At 48.2% G+C, this 15,933-nt stretch overlaps 3 protein-coding genes across 3 annotated transcripts; 1 reads left to right on the forward strand and 2 right to left on the reverse strand.

Moving 5' to 3' along the window:
- The first annotated feature begins 6,289 nt into the window (after positions 1–6,289).
- On the forward strand, positions 6,290–7,168 carry LOC125529196 (protein H2A.6-like). The gene is made up of 2 exons (XM_048693605.2): positions 6,290–6,580; positions 6,675–7,168. Exons 1-2 carry the CDS (start codon positions 6,404–6,406, stop codon positions 6,942–6,944), a joined length of 447 nt encoding a protein of 148 aa, XP_048549562.1. The 5' UTR covers positions 6,290–6,403; the 3' UTR covers positions 6,945–7,168.
- Positions 7,169–7,975: 807 nt separating this feature from the next.
- Positions 7,976–14,849, reverse strand: LOC125512219 (transcription factor IIIA). The gene is made up of 7 exons (XM_048677310.2): positions 14,739–14,849; positions 12,251–12,394; positions 11,616–11,756; positions 9,271–9,565; positions 8,874–9,109; positions 8,627–8,770; positions 7,976–8,494 (listed from the first exon to the last, which is right to left on the reverse strand). Exons 2-7 carry the CDS (start codon positions 12,392–12,394, stop codon positions 8,306–8,308), a joined length of 1,149 nt encoding a protein of 382 aa, XP_048533267.1. The 5' UTR covers positions 14,739–14,849; the 3' UTR covers positions 7,976–8,305.
- Positions 12,803–14,845, reverse strand: LOC125512218 (putative pentatricopeptide repeat-containing protein At5g59200, chloroplastic). Its single transcript, XM_048677309.2, has 2 exons — positions 14,739–14,845; positions 12,803–14,489 (listed from the first exon to the last, which is right to left on the reverse strand). Exon 2 carries the CDS (start codon positions 14,462–14,464, stop codon positions 12,863–12,865), a length of 1,602 nt encoding a protein of 533 aa, XP_048533266.2. The 5' UTR covers positions 14,465–14,489; positions 14,739–14,845; the 3' UTR covers positions 12,803–12,862.
- Positions 14,850–15,933: the final 1,084 nt, after the last annotated feature.

Consider the following 15,933-nt stretch of genomic DNA (forward strand, 5'->3'; position numbering starts at 1 on the left):
TCCCTTCTGTTGGGGATATAACCCCGAGGTGTGACCCGCCCAGGAGGGGCCGGGTTACACCGTTGGCGACTCATGGCAAAGGGCCCAAGCAGGCCCAAGAATACAAGACATGAAGACGGCGGCTCATAAGCAAACTTAGTGAAGGCCCAAGATCCGGAGGTGACTCGAGACCCGAAGGTGTGAGCCGCCCGATGTTGACTTGCTCTGTAAGGCAAGGAAATTAGAACCAAGGACGATTACGTTGTGTGACCCGACCCGGACTCTTGTAAGCCGCTAGACCTCATCCTGTGTATATAAAGGCGAGACCCGGCGGCAGGTTAAGTCAAGAAACAGTTGATCGATAGCTAGGTCAAGCGTAATCGCTCCCTTGTAATCGAAACTCAAGCAATACAACTAGAAGCAGGAAGTAGGCTTTTACCTCGTTGCGAGGGGCTGAACCTGGGTAAACTCATGTGTCCTTTGTCCCGTTCAACCCCTTCGAGCTAACCGATGTTGCAATGGCTCCACACCCTAGTCCTTTCACAAGGGCATCTTCCGTGACAAAACCATGACAGTTGGCACCCACCATGGGGCCAGAGCAAGGTGGTTTCGAGTTCTTGAAGGGCAACTTCTCAGGGATCAAAGGATACGACGTGGGCTGGATGACCAAGAGTCGTCGCGGCAAGATCTACATCGACGATGCTGGCTGGGACCCTGAGGCCAACTCAATCGAGTACGGGTACCGGGTCCCCTTCAGCGGAATTCACGTCTTCATAGAAAAGATCGGCGAGTCGGAACACGAGCCGAACACCTGCGCCGACGTCATCGAGACGGCTCAGCGCGCGCGACCCGCCAGGGATCAACCCAGCCGAAAGCGCGTCTTTGTGGGTTTTGTTCATGGGGCGGATCTTGAGGAAGGATCTGTATCTGGTGGAGAGACGGCCATCTATTCAGGTGATGAGTCCTCGACTGGAGAAACCGAATCAATCTATCAGCTTCATGACCGCGGGCTCAGGGGCTATTCCGATGGTGACAGTATTTCGGATCCCTATGAGCCGCCGAGCAGGGCTGCTGTTTTTATGGCTGGTACGCAGCCGGTGCTAAATTCGTCAACGGCCGCGGCTATGCCATCCGGCTCAACTGCTGCTGCGATAGCCGGGGTGAGCGGCTCTGTACGGCCGCCGACTCAAGTTTTATCTAAGCTCTTGGAAGCTTTGGCGACTTTGTTAGCTACAGAGGTAACTCCGGCAAATCAAGCACAACATAATTGTGACGCCCGGATAATTAGGCTACAGTAATCACACGTTAATGATGCCACATCACCACGATTATTGTTGTTAATCTCGCGTTAGTGCAGAACCGATCCAAATTCAAATTCGAATTAAAGTCAAGCAATAAAAGTTTTCGATACTCAAAACTAAAATGTTCTTATTGTGACAAATAAAACATGGATAGTATTGGTGGAGAAATAACATTTTTATAAAATAATTAATTACTCTAAAGTGATTAAAACAGCAACAAAAACAATTAAGTGAATACCTTTTTCAATTAATAAAATTCTAAAATAATTTATTTCGGGGTAAAACATTTATGGCGGTGGGTGGTTCTCAAACATTAATTTAAGAGTTGTTATCATTTTTTTAAACTAAAAATAATGTGTATCTAAAATAAAACAGAACAGAAAAATAAAAATAAAAAGAAGAAAAGTAAACAGAACAAAAAGAAAGAAAGGAAAAGCCCCCCCCCCCCCCCCGCTGGGCCTCGGCCCAGCTGGCCACTAAGCTAGCCAGGCCGGCCCGACCGGCGCCCCCATAACCCCTCCAAACCCTAACCCACGTCGCCCGTAACCCCCCACTCCTCCCTCGACCCACCTCATCTCCCCACCCCGCCCCGAGTGGATCTGGATCGGGCCGTTCCCCCCTTCCCCCGCCGTGTCCCCGACGGCACCGTCGCTCAGGCCCCCCCTCGCCGGAGCCTCCCGACGCCGCCGCACGCCGTCGCCTCGCCCCTCTTCCCTCGAAGCCCTCCCTCGCGGCGACACCCCGAAGCAGCTGCCCCCTGGCGCCGCCCCAGCTTCGCCGCTCGCCGTTGCCGGACCGCGACGCCTTCCCACCCGTCATGTCGTTGCCACTCGTCACCACCTCGTCGGCGTCGCCTCCCCACCTCTCCCTCGACGGCTCCATCGAGCCTCGTCGACCCTGATCCCCTGCAAACGGGGGTGAGAACCCTTCCTATCTCCCCCTTGTTCCTGTCATCGCCGTGCACGCCCCGCGGTCCCGGTTGTCGCTGCTCACCGCAGTCACCCCGCGCCCTAACCCTCGAGCGCTCGCGCTCACCGTCGTACTGTCGTGCCCGCGGTGCGCGTTAGGCGCCCTGCCACGCGCCAGTGGTCGTCCCGCGCACGCTCTACCCGCTGCCGCCTAGCGCTGGTGCGGCTCGCGCTCCGCTCACCTGTGCCTCTACGGCAGTCGCCGCGCCGCCCTACTCCGGCCAGCTGCCGTGGCCGGCGCCCCTCTGGTGGCCTCGGGCGCACACGGGCGCCCACGCCCGCACCCGTTCCGCCCGCCCCGCTAAGGCCCCCTGGGCGACTGACATTAGGGGCCCATGCCCCTGTTAAAATAAATAAATAAATAAATAAATAAATATAATTAATAATAATAATGTTAATTAATTAACTAGTTTAATTAATAACTTAACTTAATTACTTCTGTTTAATTTACCTAATTAACTGGTTTAGTTAATTAATACCTGTTAATTAAACTATGACTATGACAGCGGGACCCACACATCAGTTTAACCAATCAATGCTCTGTTGACTGCTGACATCATGATGACGTCAGGCTGATGTCATAATTCCAAATTTTCGAATTAATAATAATTTCAGAAAATGTTTAACACTTTGAAAGATAATATAAAATAATCCGTAGCCTGGATGAAAATACTTTGTACATGAAAGTTGCTCAGAACGACGAGACGAATCCGGATACGGAGCCCGTTCGTCCACCACACATCCCTAGCATAGCAAACACGCAACTTTCTCCCTCCGGTTAATCTGTCCGAAAACGCGAAACACCGGGAATACTTTCCCGGATGTTTCCCCCCTTCGCCGGTATCACCTATCCCTACGTTAGGTCACCTCTAGCACAACGTATTGCCGCTTCTTGCTTTTTGTTACATTTGATTGCTCTGTTATTTATTGTGTTCCCCCTCCGTTACTTCTTTCCGGTAGACCCTGAGACCGATGCCGGTACCCCTGTGATCGACTACATCGACGACCCCTCCTTGTCTGAGCAACCAGGCAAGCCCCCCCCCTTTGATCACCAGATATCGCCTACTCTTCTCTCTACTTCTTGCATTAGAGTAGTGTAGCATGTTACTACTTTCCGTTAATCCTATTCTGATGCATAGCCTGTCATTGTTGTTACAACTGTTGATACCTTACCTGCAATCCTAAATGCTTAGTGTAGGATGCTAGTGTTCCATCAGTGGCCCTACACTCTTGTCCGTCTGCCATGCTATACTACTGGGCCGTGATCACTTCGGGAGGTGATCACGGGCATATGATATATACTTATACTGTTACATTACTTATGATACTGTTCGGAGATGGGGGCTGAAGGGGCAGGTGGCTCCATCCAGGTAGTGGTGGGCCTGGGTTCCCGACGGCCCCCGACTATTACTTTGTGGCGGAGCGACAGGGCAGGTTGAGACCATCTAGGGAGAGAGGTGGGCCTGGCCCTGGTCGGCGTTCGCGGATACTTAACACGCTTAACGAGATCTTGGTATTTGATCTGAGTCTGGCTACTGGCCTATACGCACTAACCATCTACGCGGGGACAGTTATGGGCACTCGACGTTGTGGTATCAGCCGAAGCCTTCGTGACGTCAGCGAATGAGCGGCGCGCGCCGGGTTGGACCGCGTAACGCAACTTCCTTTGTAATGGAGGTTGCTAGGTCTGCTCTCCGGCCGCGTTCGCAACGTGCAGGTGTGCAAAGGGCGATGGGCCCAGACCCCTGCGCCATAGGGTTTAGACCGGCGTGCTGACCTCTCTGTTGTGCCTAGGTAGGGCTGCGACGTGTTGATCTTCCGAGGCCGGGCATGACCCAGAAAAGTGTGTCCGGCCAAATGAGATCGAGCGTGTTGGGATATGTGGTGCACCCCTGCAGGGAAGTTAATCTATTCGAATAGCCGTGATCTTCGGTAACAGGACGACTTGGAGTTGTACCTTGACCTTATGACAACTAGAACCGAATACTTAATAAAACACACCCTTCCAAGTGCCAGATACAACCGGTGATCGCTCTCTCACAGGGCGACGAGGGGAGAATCATCGGTTAGGATTATGCTATGCGATGATACTGGGTGAACTTATCATCTACTATCTTCTCCTGCTGCAAGATGGAGGTTACCAGAAGCGTAGTCTTCGAAAGGACTAGCTATCCCCCTCTTATTCCGGCTTTCTGCAGTTCAGTCCACATATGATACCCTTATTCCATTTGATACCAATGCATACATATGTAGTGTAGCTCCTTGCTTGCGAGTACTTTGGATGAGTACTCACGGTTGCTTTCTCCTTCTTTTCCCTCTATCCCTTCTACATGGTTGTCACAATCAGATGTTGGAGCCCAGGAGCCAGACGCCACCGTCGACGACGACTCCTACTACACCGAAGGTGCCTACTACTACGTGCTGCCCGCTGATGACGACCAAGAGTAGTTTAGGAGGATCCCAGGCAGGAGGCCTGCGCCTCTTTCGATCTGTATCCCAGTTTATGCTAGCCATCTTATGGCAACTTGTTTAACTTATGTCTGTACTCAGATATTGTTACTTCCGCTGACTCGTCTATGATCGAGCACTTGTATTCGAGCCCTCGAGGCCCCTGGCTTGTATTATGATGCTTGTATGACTTATTTTATTTGTAGAGTTGTGTTGTGATATCTTCCCGTGAGTCCCTGATCTTGATTGTACACATTTGCGTGCATGATTAGTGTACGATTAAATCGGGGGCGTCACAATGCAGAGGTTGCGAAGGTGCGAGACGAGGTGGCCAAGGCCCGAGAGGATCTTATTGCAGAGAATGCCAGGATGGCAACCGAGCGGGCTTCGTTGGAAGCTGAGTCACAACGGATAAGAGCAGAGGCATTTCGTGTGAGTCTGGATCAGAATGCGTCCAATGGTGTTCTTCGAAGGAGGCACCAGAGCCGCTTACCTTCACAGTTTAAGGGACGAAATCTTTTCAACACACCCAGGGCAGGAACGAGTAACACGCCCGGTGTAACCCGTGCTGCTGAGGCGCCAGGAACCGGAGCGACGACTCAACCTCGTGTGCCAAACCCGCCCCGTATGGATCTGACCCCGCCTCAGCGGGTTCCGACACCCTTTGGCCATTATTCTAACCCGGGTGGACAACATGATAGCAGCGGCTACACGGCTGGCGGCTATCCCAATCGAAAGCGAGTCTCCGGTTGCGATAGAGACCCGGAACGCTGTGGAACTTCTACAAAAGGCTGTGGCACTGCAAGCGGCTTATCCATACAGTCGGGAGCATGTTCACTCAACTCCCGCCCCCGAGTCGAAGTTATAGCCGGCGCATTGAGTCGTCGACGGTTTCTAGCAGTGAGCGGCATCGTAACCCGCCTCGTAATGATGACCCGCCACGAGATGACCATATGCCAAACAATGCTCACGCCCTTGTGGATCAGGCTAGGGCCCGTCGTGAGGCGGAATTGGCGGCTCAATTGGGGGCTCATCAGCAATTTCCAGTCAACCCTTCGGCGTCTATTGAAGCTGGGACGACTTCCAGGACAGTTGGTGTACCCCACCCCTCGGTGAAGTTTCTTCCTCACCTCCAAGTGGGACACAACTCGTTGTCGCTCGCAGTGTCGTCCCTGGATCCGGCGTGGCCGACGCTCGTCGCTGCTGCTCCTCACGTCGCCCCCACATTCGGTCTCGTGCAAAGCTGAAATTGGCTGACGCGAGGAAACATTTCAGGCACAAGAGATATAGCAAAAACCGAACCGTATTAGCTTGATATACTTTAATAATTTTTCCTCTTTTAGGGAACGACAAATTTGCCTTCTTTAATTAATAAAAACAGAGAGAAAAAGTTACTATAAAGTGTTTTTGCGCGGCTCCTCGATTCAAATTTCGATCCCCGCACGCGGAAACGAAACGAAGGAACGAAAAAAGACGCGCCAACCGAGGACGAAAAACCTCTGCGCTCTGATTCGTCGATTGGACGCTCCCACGGATCGCCCCCCCTCCCCCCCGCCCGCGACGCTCCCCGCGCCCAATATAAAACCCGCGCCCTCGCCGCCGTCCCAACCCACAGACTCAGAGCATTCTCCGATCCAGCAGCACCCGAGAGCTCCCCCGCATCCCGAGTGGTTTCCAGTTCGCCGGAGGAACAAGCAAGCAAGCGAGATGGCCGGGAGGAAGGGCGGCGAGAGGAAGAAGGCGGTGACCCGGTCCGTCAAGGCCGGGCTCCAGTTCCCCGTCGGCCGCATCGGGCGCTTCCTCAAGAAGGGCCGCTACGCGCAGCGCGTCGGCTCCGGCGCCCCCGTCTACCTCGCCGCCGTCCTCGAGTACCTCGCCGCCGAGGTACGCACAGATCTTTCCTGCCCCCGAGCGTCTGTTTCTGCTCTGTTCTTGTGTTCGACAGATAACCGATTTCGTTCGGCGCTGGAAATCGCAGGTCCTGGAGCTGGCTGGCAACGCGGCCAAGGACAACAAGAAGACCCGCATCGTGCCGCGGCACCTGCTTCTCGCCGTCCGCAACGACCAGGAGCTCGGCAGGCTGCTGGCCGGCGTCACCATCGCCCACGGCGGCGTGATCCCCAACATCAACCCCGTGCTGCTCCCCAAGAAGTCGGCCGCCGCCGCCGAGAAGGAGGCCACCAAGTCGCCCAAGAAGAAGACCACCGCCAAGTCCCCCAAGAAGATGACCGCCGCCACCAAGGAGTAGCCTAGCCTGCTACGCCGAGGGGCCGTGTCGTGTTGCCTAGTTCCATGGCTCTCGTTTGGTTGGATCTTGTATGTAGTGTAGTGCTTCGTCTGGAAGTGCAAGCTGGTAGTCTGTAGTGTAGTGGCCCTTTCATCGGATCTCGATGAGCAAGGCCGGCATGGCATTGTGTCTGTGATTTACTTTCTGGGAATGGCTAAAGAAAGATGCAATCCTTTAAATCTTAATTCTCTTGTGAATCAATGGCTGAAATGAGTCTTGTGAATCTTTGTCACCTGTCTTTGCCTCGGAAACATTTGGTGTGGATCTGAAAATTGCCCCATGTGTTCTTGGCCTACTGAAGCATGGTGCTCAACTTCATCCAGTCATGTTACACTTCTTATCCCAAATGTTATCTTTCAGTTCTCAGTTAATTATCGCCCTATTAACAGGGCCACCATGTTGAGGCCGATTGTGTTTCCTTCAAGCAGCAGGAACCTGGAAGAATCAAATTGGAGGCCAATTGTGTTTCCATCTTATACGTTCTGAAAGATAGAAATGATGTGGGGGTACCAAATTGGAGTAATAATAATCAAAATACTTGAAACTCTTGCTGCCGAGGAGTAGGGACAGAGATGTTTCAGTAAATTCCATGTACTGTTGCTTAGTTGCATCGCACCGACTGATGTTTCAGTAAATCTCATGTACATACTCAGCAAATTCATGAGCGTCTGGAGTGTAGGAGATTCAGCACGTTGGCTGGAACCTGGCCATCAAGGCTTCACAAGTTTGGACTTCAGATGACCAAACTTTTTCTTTTTGAGATGTACACTCCAAACTTTGCTGGATTGAACGACATCAGTAAACAGACAAACTCCTTGAACTTTCTTACTCCCTTTTTAGAGATTTCTGTAGGGACTACATATGGATGTATATAGACGTATTTTAGAATATGATTCACTCATTTTGTTCCATATATAGTTCATATTGAAATATCTACAAAGACTTGTACTCCCTCCGTTCCAAAATAGGTGACCAACTTTCTACTAGCAGTATTTAGGAGTAGTCTCTTGGTTAAAACATGCACATATTCAACCAATTCGACAACAAAACACAACCCAGCTTCAAGATGGCTATTACAAGTACAACAACTCAAAGGCCCAGACTGCTACTATCTCCAAACCAGTTACTTACTACCCGTATATAACACGACTGCTTCACTTACTAGTATTATATATACTTACTAAATCAGAACTCTGCATAAATACACACAAACACGATTTCCACGCAACTACACCGACTTGAGCACCAAACACCGTAGAGACCCCCTATACATTTGACAACCTCAAAAACGTACTGCAACAACATACACAGCACACGCCTACTCAGCGTTGGTTCGAATCATCCCCGTCGGAGAGCATCCAGCGCATGTACTCCGCCCCATCATCAAGCGATGAGACCTCGCTGGGGATGGTGACCCTCTTGCGAGTCAGCGTCTCGACCGTCACAGCCGACCTCTTCCGCCCACCTCCTCGGCGCGAGCGCAGCTGCTCGTCCATCTCCTCATAGTCGCCCTGCATTAAGTTAGGGCGGCATTCACTTGGTTTGGGCAGCAAGAGAATATGTTGACTATACTAGCGACTATAGGCATCCGCCAAAGGACATATGGAATTTCTCCATCACACTGATCAGCTAGCAAGACTCACCTCTACGTATACATGACAACTCGACTTCTCATGATTGTCCCTGACATGCTTGTAGGGGAATGTCTTGCCACACCCCGCGACCCGACACTCAAAAGGTCTGACTTGGTCGTGGCACGCCTTCATATGCTTGTTTAGATTTGATTTCTGCAATGGAAAGGGGACAAGTGAGTTCAGACGAAAACATGTGTACACAAAACCACACTTGAAAGAAGAGTAAGGGTATCAGAAAGTGTATCTAAGGTCTTACGGTGGAGAAGGAGCATTCACAGCCATCAAAACTGCATTTCAACCTTTCAGTAGAGTGCACTTCGTCGTGAGCTCGTAGATGCCTTTTAATGTTCTTCCTCAGGTGTTTCTCCCCACAAATATCACAGTGAGTATATAGATGGCAAGACTGGTTATGAGCCCTCAGGCACTTGGCATTTGTGAATGTCTTCAAGCAGCCAGGCTCACAGCAGACTACTTCCACATAGTCCAATTTGGCTGCCAGAAAATAGCAAAACATGCATCAGGTCAAGACATCCCGTAAGCACGCCATGATAACAAGGAATGAACTCCAGAAAAAAATAATAAAGAACACGCTTCGATACACAATCTGATTTAACAAGCAGTCTACTGATGGATTCTTATCACTGAGGTTATACCATGTGACTCCTCATGTTTCTTCAGCTGTGAAGGATACTTGAAAGCCTTTTTACAGCCCTCCTCCTGGCAAATAACCTGTTGGTTGCTTTTAGTGTCATCGATTTTGCATTCGTGCTCATCCTCATGCATTTCCTTAACATGTCTTTGAATATTTGCCTTGATGCTGAACCTCTTGCCACAACCTTCTAGAGGGCATGTAAACAACTTGCCCTCATGTGTAAGCATATGCCGGTTCAAGTGATCTTTTCTTATATAGCTGAAGGGGCAGTCTTCAAGTGGGCAGGCGAAGGATCTCTGCAGTCAAGCAAGAAAAGTAAGTCCAAATTCAAACGGTTGCAGTACTTATGGTTTAGTAAATATTACATGTCACCCAAACAGAAAAATATTGATGCAAATCTTCCCTATCTCAAACCCTTAAACACATATATCATCCAAATAATGAGGGATAAATATATTCTGAAAATTGGATTCTCATGAAACAACTACAAGATAAAGTCATAAAACCCTTCAACTCAAATTTATGCTCAAAATTTAATTTCAAGATAATAGATAGGAACCTACATAGTCATTTCAATCAAACATTTATAGTAATAAGGAAAATAGGTTAAAGAATAATGCAGCAAATACCTAACTAATTAAATGACCCAAGTTTAGCACAATATTTGTTCTCTTAAAGTCCAATGACAGGAGTATTGTCATCATAGCAAGCAGAGAACCAATGAAGAATGGTGCTAGCTTTCTGAGACGACATCTTGATATCGGATCCTCTCACTCTTGGCAAAGCTCCCCCTTAAGGAAACCCACTAAGAGATAGCAGGATAAGATAAGGGCATTGCCATCCTCATCTCCAAAAGGATCCAAGAACACCTATAAGTTTATTCTTACGAGTATTGTCACCATAGCGAGCTGAGAACCAATGAAGAATGGTGCTAGCATCTCCAAAAGGATCCAAGAACACCTATAAGTTTATTCTTACGAGTATTGTCACCATAGCGAGCTGAGAACCAATGAAGAATGGTGCTAGCTTTCTGAGAAGACATTTTGTTATTGGATCCTCTCACTCTTCGCAAAGCTCCCTTGAGGAAACCCACTAAGAGACAGTAGGATAAAACAAGGGTATAGCCACCCTTATCTCCAAAGAATCCAAAACACACCTAATAGTTATTTGTTGAGTTATGAATATTGTCACCATAGCGAGCTGAGAACCAATGAAGAATGGCCCTAGCTTTCTGAGACGACATTTTGATATCGGATCCTCTCACTCTTAGCAAAGCTCCCTTAAGGAAACCCACTAAGAGATAGCAGGATAAGATAAGGGCATTGCCACCCTTATCTCCAAAGGATCCACAACACATACAATTATTAACTGTCGAGTATAGATTATGTTGAATAAGTATCCACACCATAGCGAGCTAAAGAACCTAATTAATAAGGACCAAGCTTTCTGAGATGGCATCTTGATTTTGGATCCAATCTTAGCTCCAACTAAGGACCACAAAACATGAAGCCCAAAGAAGTAACATAGAAAGAGGACAGTAGAAAGATAGGAGATAGATGGCATCCCATATTCCCTGAAGGATCCATTTTACAACTATGCAACATCACAATGAACAATGGACAGCATCAAGCCAACATTAAACTAGTTGCCTATGCCTTAATGCCCCAATAGACAGCATCAAGCCAACATTAAACTAGTTGCCTATGCCTTAATGCCCCAATAGACAGCATCAAGCCAATTATAACAGTTAAAAATGCTTACATGCCCTATGTAACTGCAGACTAGCCATGAAACTCAACATATTGTATACAACTCAATACTCCCTGGGTCCCACAATATAAGATGTTTTTGCAAGCTATGTTAGCTTAGCTTGCAAAAACATCTTATATTATGGGATGGAGGGAGTAGATGGAAAACATTTCAGCAAGCATTTGCATATCACAAACAAATGTAACTTTGTTGGAAACAAAGAGGCGCAACATATTATGCAGATTATCACAGATATGTAATGATTAAAACAAGTATAAACAAGGACAAACCTCCTGAATAAGCGTGAAGGAGGCAATCTTGTTGGAGCTTCACAGGAGGTCATCCCAACCTGTTACTAGTCCAACCAAGATTAAAATGTGCCTCCATGCATTTTGGAGTTCTGTAATGGGATCCAATGCTTCACGCTGTTAAGTATCTATTATCTAAACCCTGCAAAACAACTGTGTTTAGAGAATTGTATAAAATAGAACAATTTGTTTCCTGGAAAGATCCACAGATGCAGAAAATACAGGGAAACCGTGCTGTGTTATCTTATCCAGTAGTCTCAAATTCTATTCATCCATGAGAAATACAAACCTCTTTGGAATGACTTTGCATATGCTGCTTCAGATGAGCTGGCTTCCGGAAACAAGCTCCACACTCTTCACATGTGTGTCCAACCCCATAAACAACCTTTTCACCATTTGAGTCGTAGATTTCTGATGCGTCCAACTCATCCTGTAGATAAATTTGGGAGAGAGTATTATCAATATCACACATTTTGTCAACAGGGTATAAAATGCATAAGAGAGAAAGGGCTGGATTTAATCTATGATATACAGAGCAGACAAAATCACTGGATTTGACTTCCTATTTAAGTAGGAAGAGGCATCCATGATTCGCATCTATATTTTCATTTGAAGTGTTATACTATAATGCAAGTCTGCAGATCGGGGTCATAGCTATCGCGGTGATTCTGGTTGAGTGGTTGTAATGTTGTGATAGGGATATTTATGTTCTAACTTTATAACAGCACCTAATTTTTTTCCTCGCCTAGTCTGTATGCATGGTGAAGTTATTTACAGCTTGACAAAAACTTGATTAATCAAACTGGGCAGAAATCAGAAAAGATACACCTATACATCAACTAAACCAAATATGTGTGCACACTGCCTTTCAGCACGAAGATATAATCTTAACCACGAGCTAAAAATATCTGTAAAATAGTGTACCTTGTGCTGAGCTACCATGTGAGCTCGTATGAGATACATCTTGGACCTAACAACAGTGCAAAATTCACACTTGATGCGTCTAATATCTTTGCCATGTGTCTCTTCAGACTTTTCATCTCCATCGATCCCATCTCCAGAAGACATCTAACAGTAGGTGAAAGAGAAAGTTAGAAGTGGTGTTTATTACAAGGCAAGCAACTTGATGAAACATTCATAGGTACGGAATACAAACAGAACAAAACAAGATAGCTGAAAATGATTGCAAACATGTACATAACTGGACTACCTATCTACTCTTCTTTTATCAAATATCAACAACCAATGGAAGTATCGCATGCTTTTAAAGTGGATAACTTATGAATGTTAATGACTCCACAGCACGTGAAACCCCAATCAAACAGAAAAATACAGTGCATTTACTTCAAGTTTTAAGCATAATACAGAAAAAGGCACTGATAATTACAAGACAAGGCATAACAATATATGAACAGTGCATTAATAACAGTATTTGGTACAAAATCCAAAAATTCTGGGATAAGACACAAGACTATCTCAGGAACTCAGAAAATATCTTATATAAGTTATTAATGAAGAAATGGCCAGTATACATATTTAGAATAAGAGTTCCTCATCCACACAGATTAATGAGTTTTCTTCCAGTGGGGATGATCTAAGATCCATCTTTAACTGCCTATCAATTCCTTCCAAGGTGTCGTAAATTTCCCTTCGAGCATCATGCGCCTTGTCCTGTACCAAGAATTCATGGACACCACCATCGACTTCAATCCAACTACACCCTGGTTTTTTGAAGATCTTCCTTGTCAGCATTTGTTTTCTTATATCCAGAGCTTGTTTCCACCTATCTGATGAGGCGTATATGTTCCAAAGAAGCACATAAACCCCATCATCCCCTGGTTCTCTCTTTATAATCTCCTGCCCAGCAATCTCAGCCAATCTATCATTGCCATGAACTAGGCATGCACTAAGAAGTGACCTCCATATAACAGTATCAGGTTCCACATCCATATCATATATCAGGGCTTCTGCTTCCTCTAATAGCCCACCCCGTCCTAACAAATCAACAATGCATCCATAGTGCTCAAGCTGCGGTTTAATGTTGTAGATCCTACGCATTTTATCAAATAACTCTCTGCCTTGCTGTATTAACCCAGCATGGCTGCAGGCTGACAAAACAGACACAAAGGTGACACTATTTGGAACAATCCCAGACCTTAGCATGTCCTCAAAGAGCTCAAGAGCTTTTATCCCATCACCCTGGACAGTGAAGCTCGAGATCATGGTTGTCCATGTGAATGCATCCTTCACCAGCACTTCTTCGAACACGGCAAATGCCATCTCTATGCTTCCACTCTTTGCATACATGTCCATCAGAGCATTGCTAACAATTATATTTGTGCTGATATTGAATTTACTTCCGTACCCATGAATGACACGCCCAAGATCTAGAGAGCCAATGTCAGCGCAAGCAGATAGTACGCCTACAATTGTAACATGAGTAGGACGGTGGCCCTCCAGCACCATCCTACCAAAAATTTCTAGAGCTCGGATAGGCTGCTTGGCCTGAACATGGCCGGTCACCAACGCCGTCCAGGACACCGTGCTCTTCACGGGCATCCGGTCAAAGAAGGACAACGCTGAGTCCACACCGACACACTTCATATACCCATGCAGCATGCTGCCCCAGGTGACCTCGTCTTTCACAGCCATTTCGTCGAACACCCCTAGCGCGCCCTCAAACCTCCCACACCGGCTATACATATCAACCAGAGCGTTGCCGACGACCAACTCTGAGCCCAACCCACAACGGAAAATCAGGCAGTGGATCCCCAGACCAGCACGCAGATCCCCAGCCCCGCCGGACGCCGAGAGCGCGCCAACAACCACAAAGCCATCAGGGCGGTGGCCGGAGGCGATTGCACGCGAGAATGCAGACATGGCCTCATGGTGCTGGTTCAGCTGGAGGTGGAGCGACATGAGGCTGGTGAAGGAGACGAGGTCCGGGCAGGGGATCTCGCCGAACAGCCGGCGCGCCTCGGCGGGGCGGCCGAAGTCGGCGTAGCACCGGAAGAGCTTACACGAGATGGACTGGTTACACGGGTGGAGGCCATGGGTGACGGCCCGGGCGTGGATTCTCTCGAGCTCTCGCAGGGATCTGCACTGGGCGAGCAGGTGGTGGCACACGCTCCTGTTCATCCGCCTCCCCTCGGACCGTGGCCACCTGGAATTAGAGCCGAAATTACTGGGAAAACTAGCAAGCGATCCGCTCTACAGGCGCTCATGAGCGACAAATCGCCGCAGGTCGTCGCGGATCTGGGCAAGTGCCGGGGGAAACCTAGGCGCGCGGCGAAGGTCTCCGAGCAATTTTCGGCTCGTCGGATGAAATGCAGCGGTGCTGACGATTGTTCGGACTAAATCGCGGGAGAGGTTTGCTGGGGATTCGAGAGGGAGGGCGGGGGCGGGTGCTCACCGTGGGTTCGGAGGCGGAGGCGGAGGGTGCGGCCGTGGGGAACGGAGCTGGGGATGACGCCGCTGGCTCGTGGGCAGTGGGGAGGCGGCGGCGGAGGGAGGGAGTGGTGTTCCTTGGCTGTTTCGGAGGCTGGCTGGTGCCTCTTTAAAACCCTAGCGCGCCGGTGTCTTCCTGGGCCTGGGCCTAGTGGGCTTGGCAGCGGATGGGCCGACGTCTGGAAAGGAGGAGGGAGCTCCCACGCGGCGGGAAGCTGCATATTCCCGCCGTTGTCATCCTGTTTTCAGAAGAAGAGGAAAACTGGACGAAATCACCAGCTAAGAGTTATTTCTCTCTTTTTTTGACAAAAAAACATGTTTTATTCATTGGAAATGACCATTACACCATTTATGAGGGATGGTACAATTTCAACATCTGGCTCCTCAAACCAATCAGCAACGAACGGAAATCTAGCCAACCTGACGAGTTCGTGAGCAACTTTATTTGATTCTCTGTTACAATGCTTCAACCTAAAAAATAGTGAAATCACAAACTAAATGAAAGCAATCATAAAAAAACTGCCGCCGTTGCCCCTGACGATCGTTCTTTTTCCGTCATGGTATCAATCACCTCCATGCTATCCGAGTTAATAATAATGCGATTGCATCCTATCCTTTGCGCTAGAGACGAACCAAATTTTAGGGCCAGAGCTCCAGCCATCTGAACATCCGCGCACTAGTCAATCTTACCATTACGGGCCAGAGCTTCAGCCATCGAAACATCCGCGCACCAGTCAATCTTACCATTACCCCAGCAATAAATCTACCTTTGTCGTCTCTTAAGACTGCTTTCATCGTGCCCCTAAGTAAGTCATGGTCAAAAGAAGCATCAACGTTGAGTTTAACAAACCCTACAGGAGGGCAAGACCATCCCCTGTTTTCATGGAGACCTTTTGCAGGGAAGCAGTAACAAAATTGGTTGTAAGAGCCCGGATTCCCATTAAAATCTGGTGTGCATTTTGAGTTGTCTCCTTGTGAACCAATTTACGCCTTTCCCATCACATGTACCAGGCTGATATGACAATCATTTCATGTACATTTTGGATGCCCATCATACACAATTCATGATCTAGCACTGAAAGTAAATATTCCAAAAACCGCTTCACTCAGCACGATCTACTTGAAAAGCTATATCGATAATATCATCCATCCCCATCCTT

This window comes from Triticum urartu, chromosome 6A (genome assembly GCF_056163025.1).
Source record: "Triticum urartu cultivar PI428250 chromosome 6A, HENAU_Tu73, whole genome shotgun sequence".
NCBI lineage: Eukaryota > Viridiplantae > Streptophyta > Magnoliopsida > Poales > Poaceae > Triticum > Triticum urartu.

Bases quoted from the DNA above. Each gene is read 5' to 3' on its own strand.
- LOC125529196 (XM_048693605.2), top strand. From the start codon at position 6,404: ATGGCCGGGAGGAAGGGCGGCGAGAGGAAGAAGGCGGTGACCCGGTCC. The intron at 6,581-6,674 runs GTACGCACAGAT...TGGAAATCGCAG, and splicing joins TCGAGTACCTCGCCGCCGAG to GTCCTGGAGCTGGCTGGCAA.
- LOC125512218 (XM_048677309.2), bottom strand. From the start codon at position 14,464: ATGAACAGGAGCGTGTGCCACCACCTGCTCGCCCAGTGCAGATCCCTG.
- LOC125512219 (XM_048677310.2), bottom strand. From the start codon at position 12,394: ATGTCTTCTGGAGATGGGATCGATGGAGATGAAAAGTCTGAAGAGACA. The intron at 9,566-11,615 runs GTTTGTATTTCT...GCTTGACTGCAG, and splicing joins TGCAAAGTCATTCCAAAGAG to AGATCCTTCGCCTGCCCACT. The intron at 8,771-8,873 runs GTAAGACCTTAG...TTTCCATTGCAG, and splicing joins GTGAATGCTCCTTCTCCACC to AAATCAAATCTAAACAAGCA.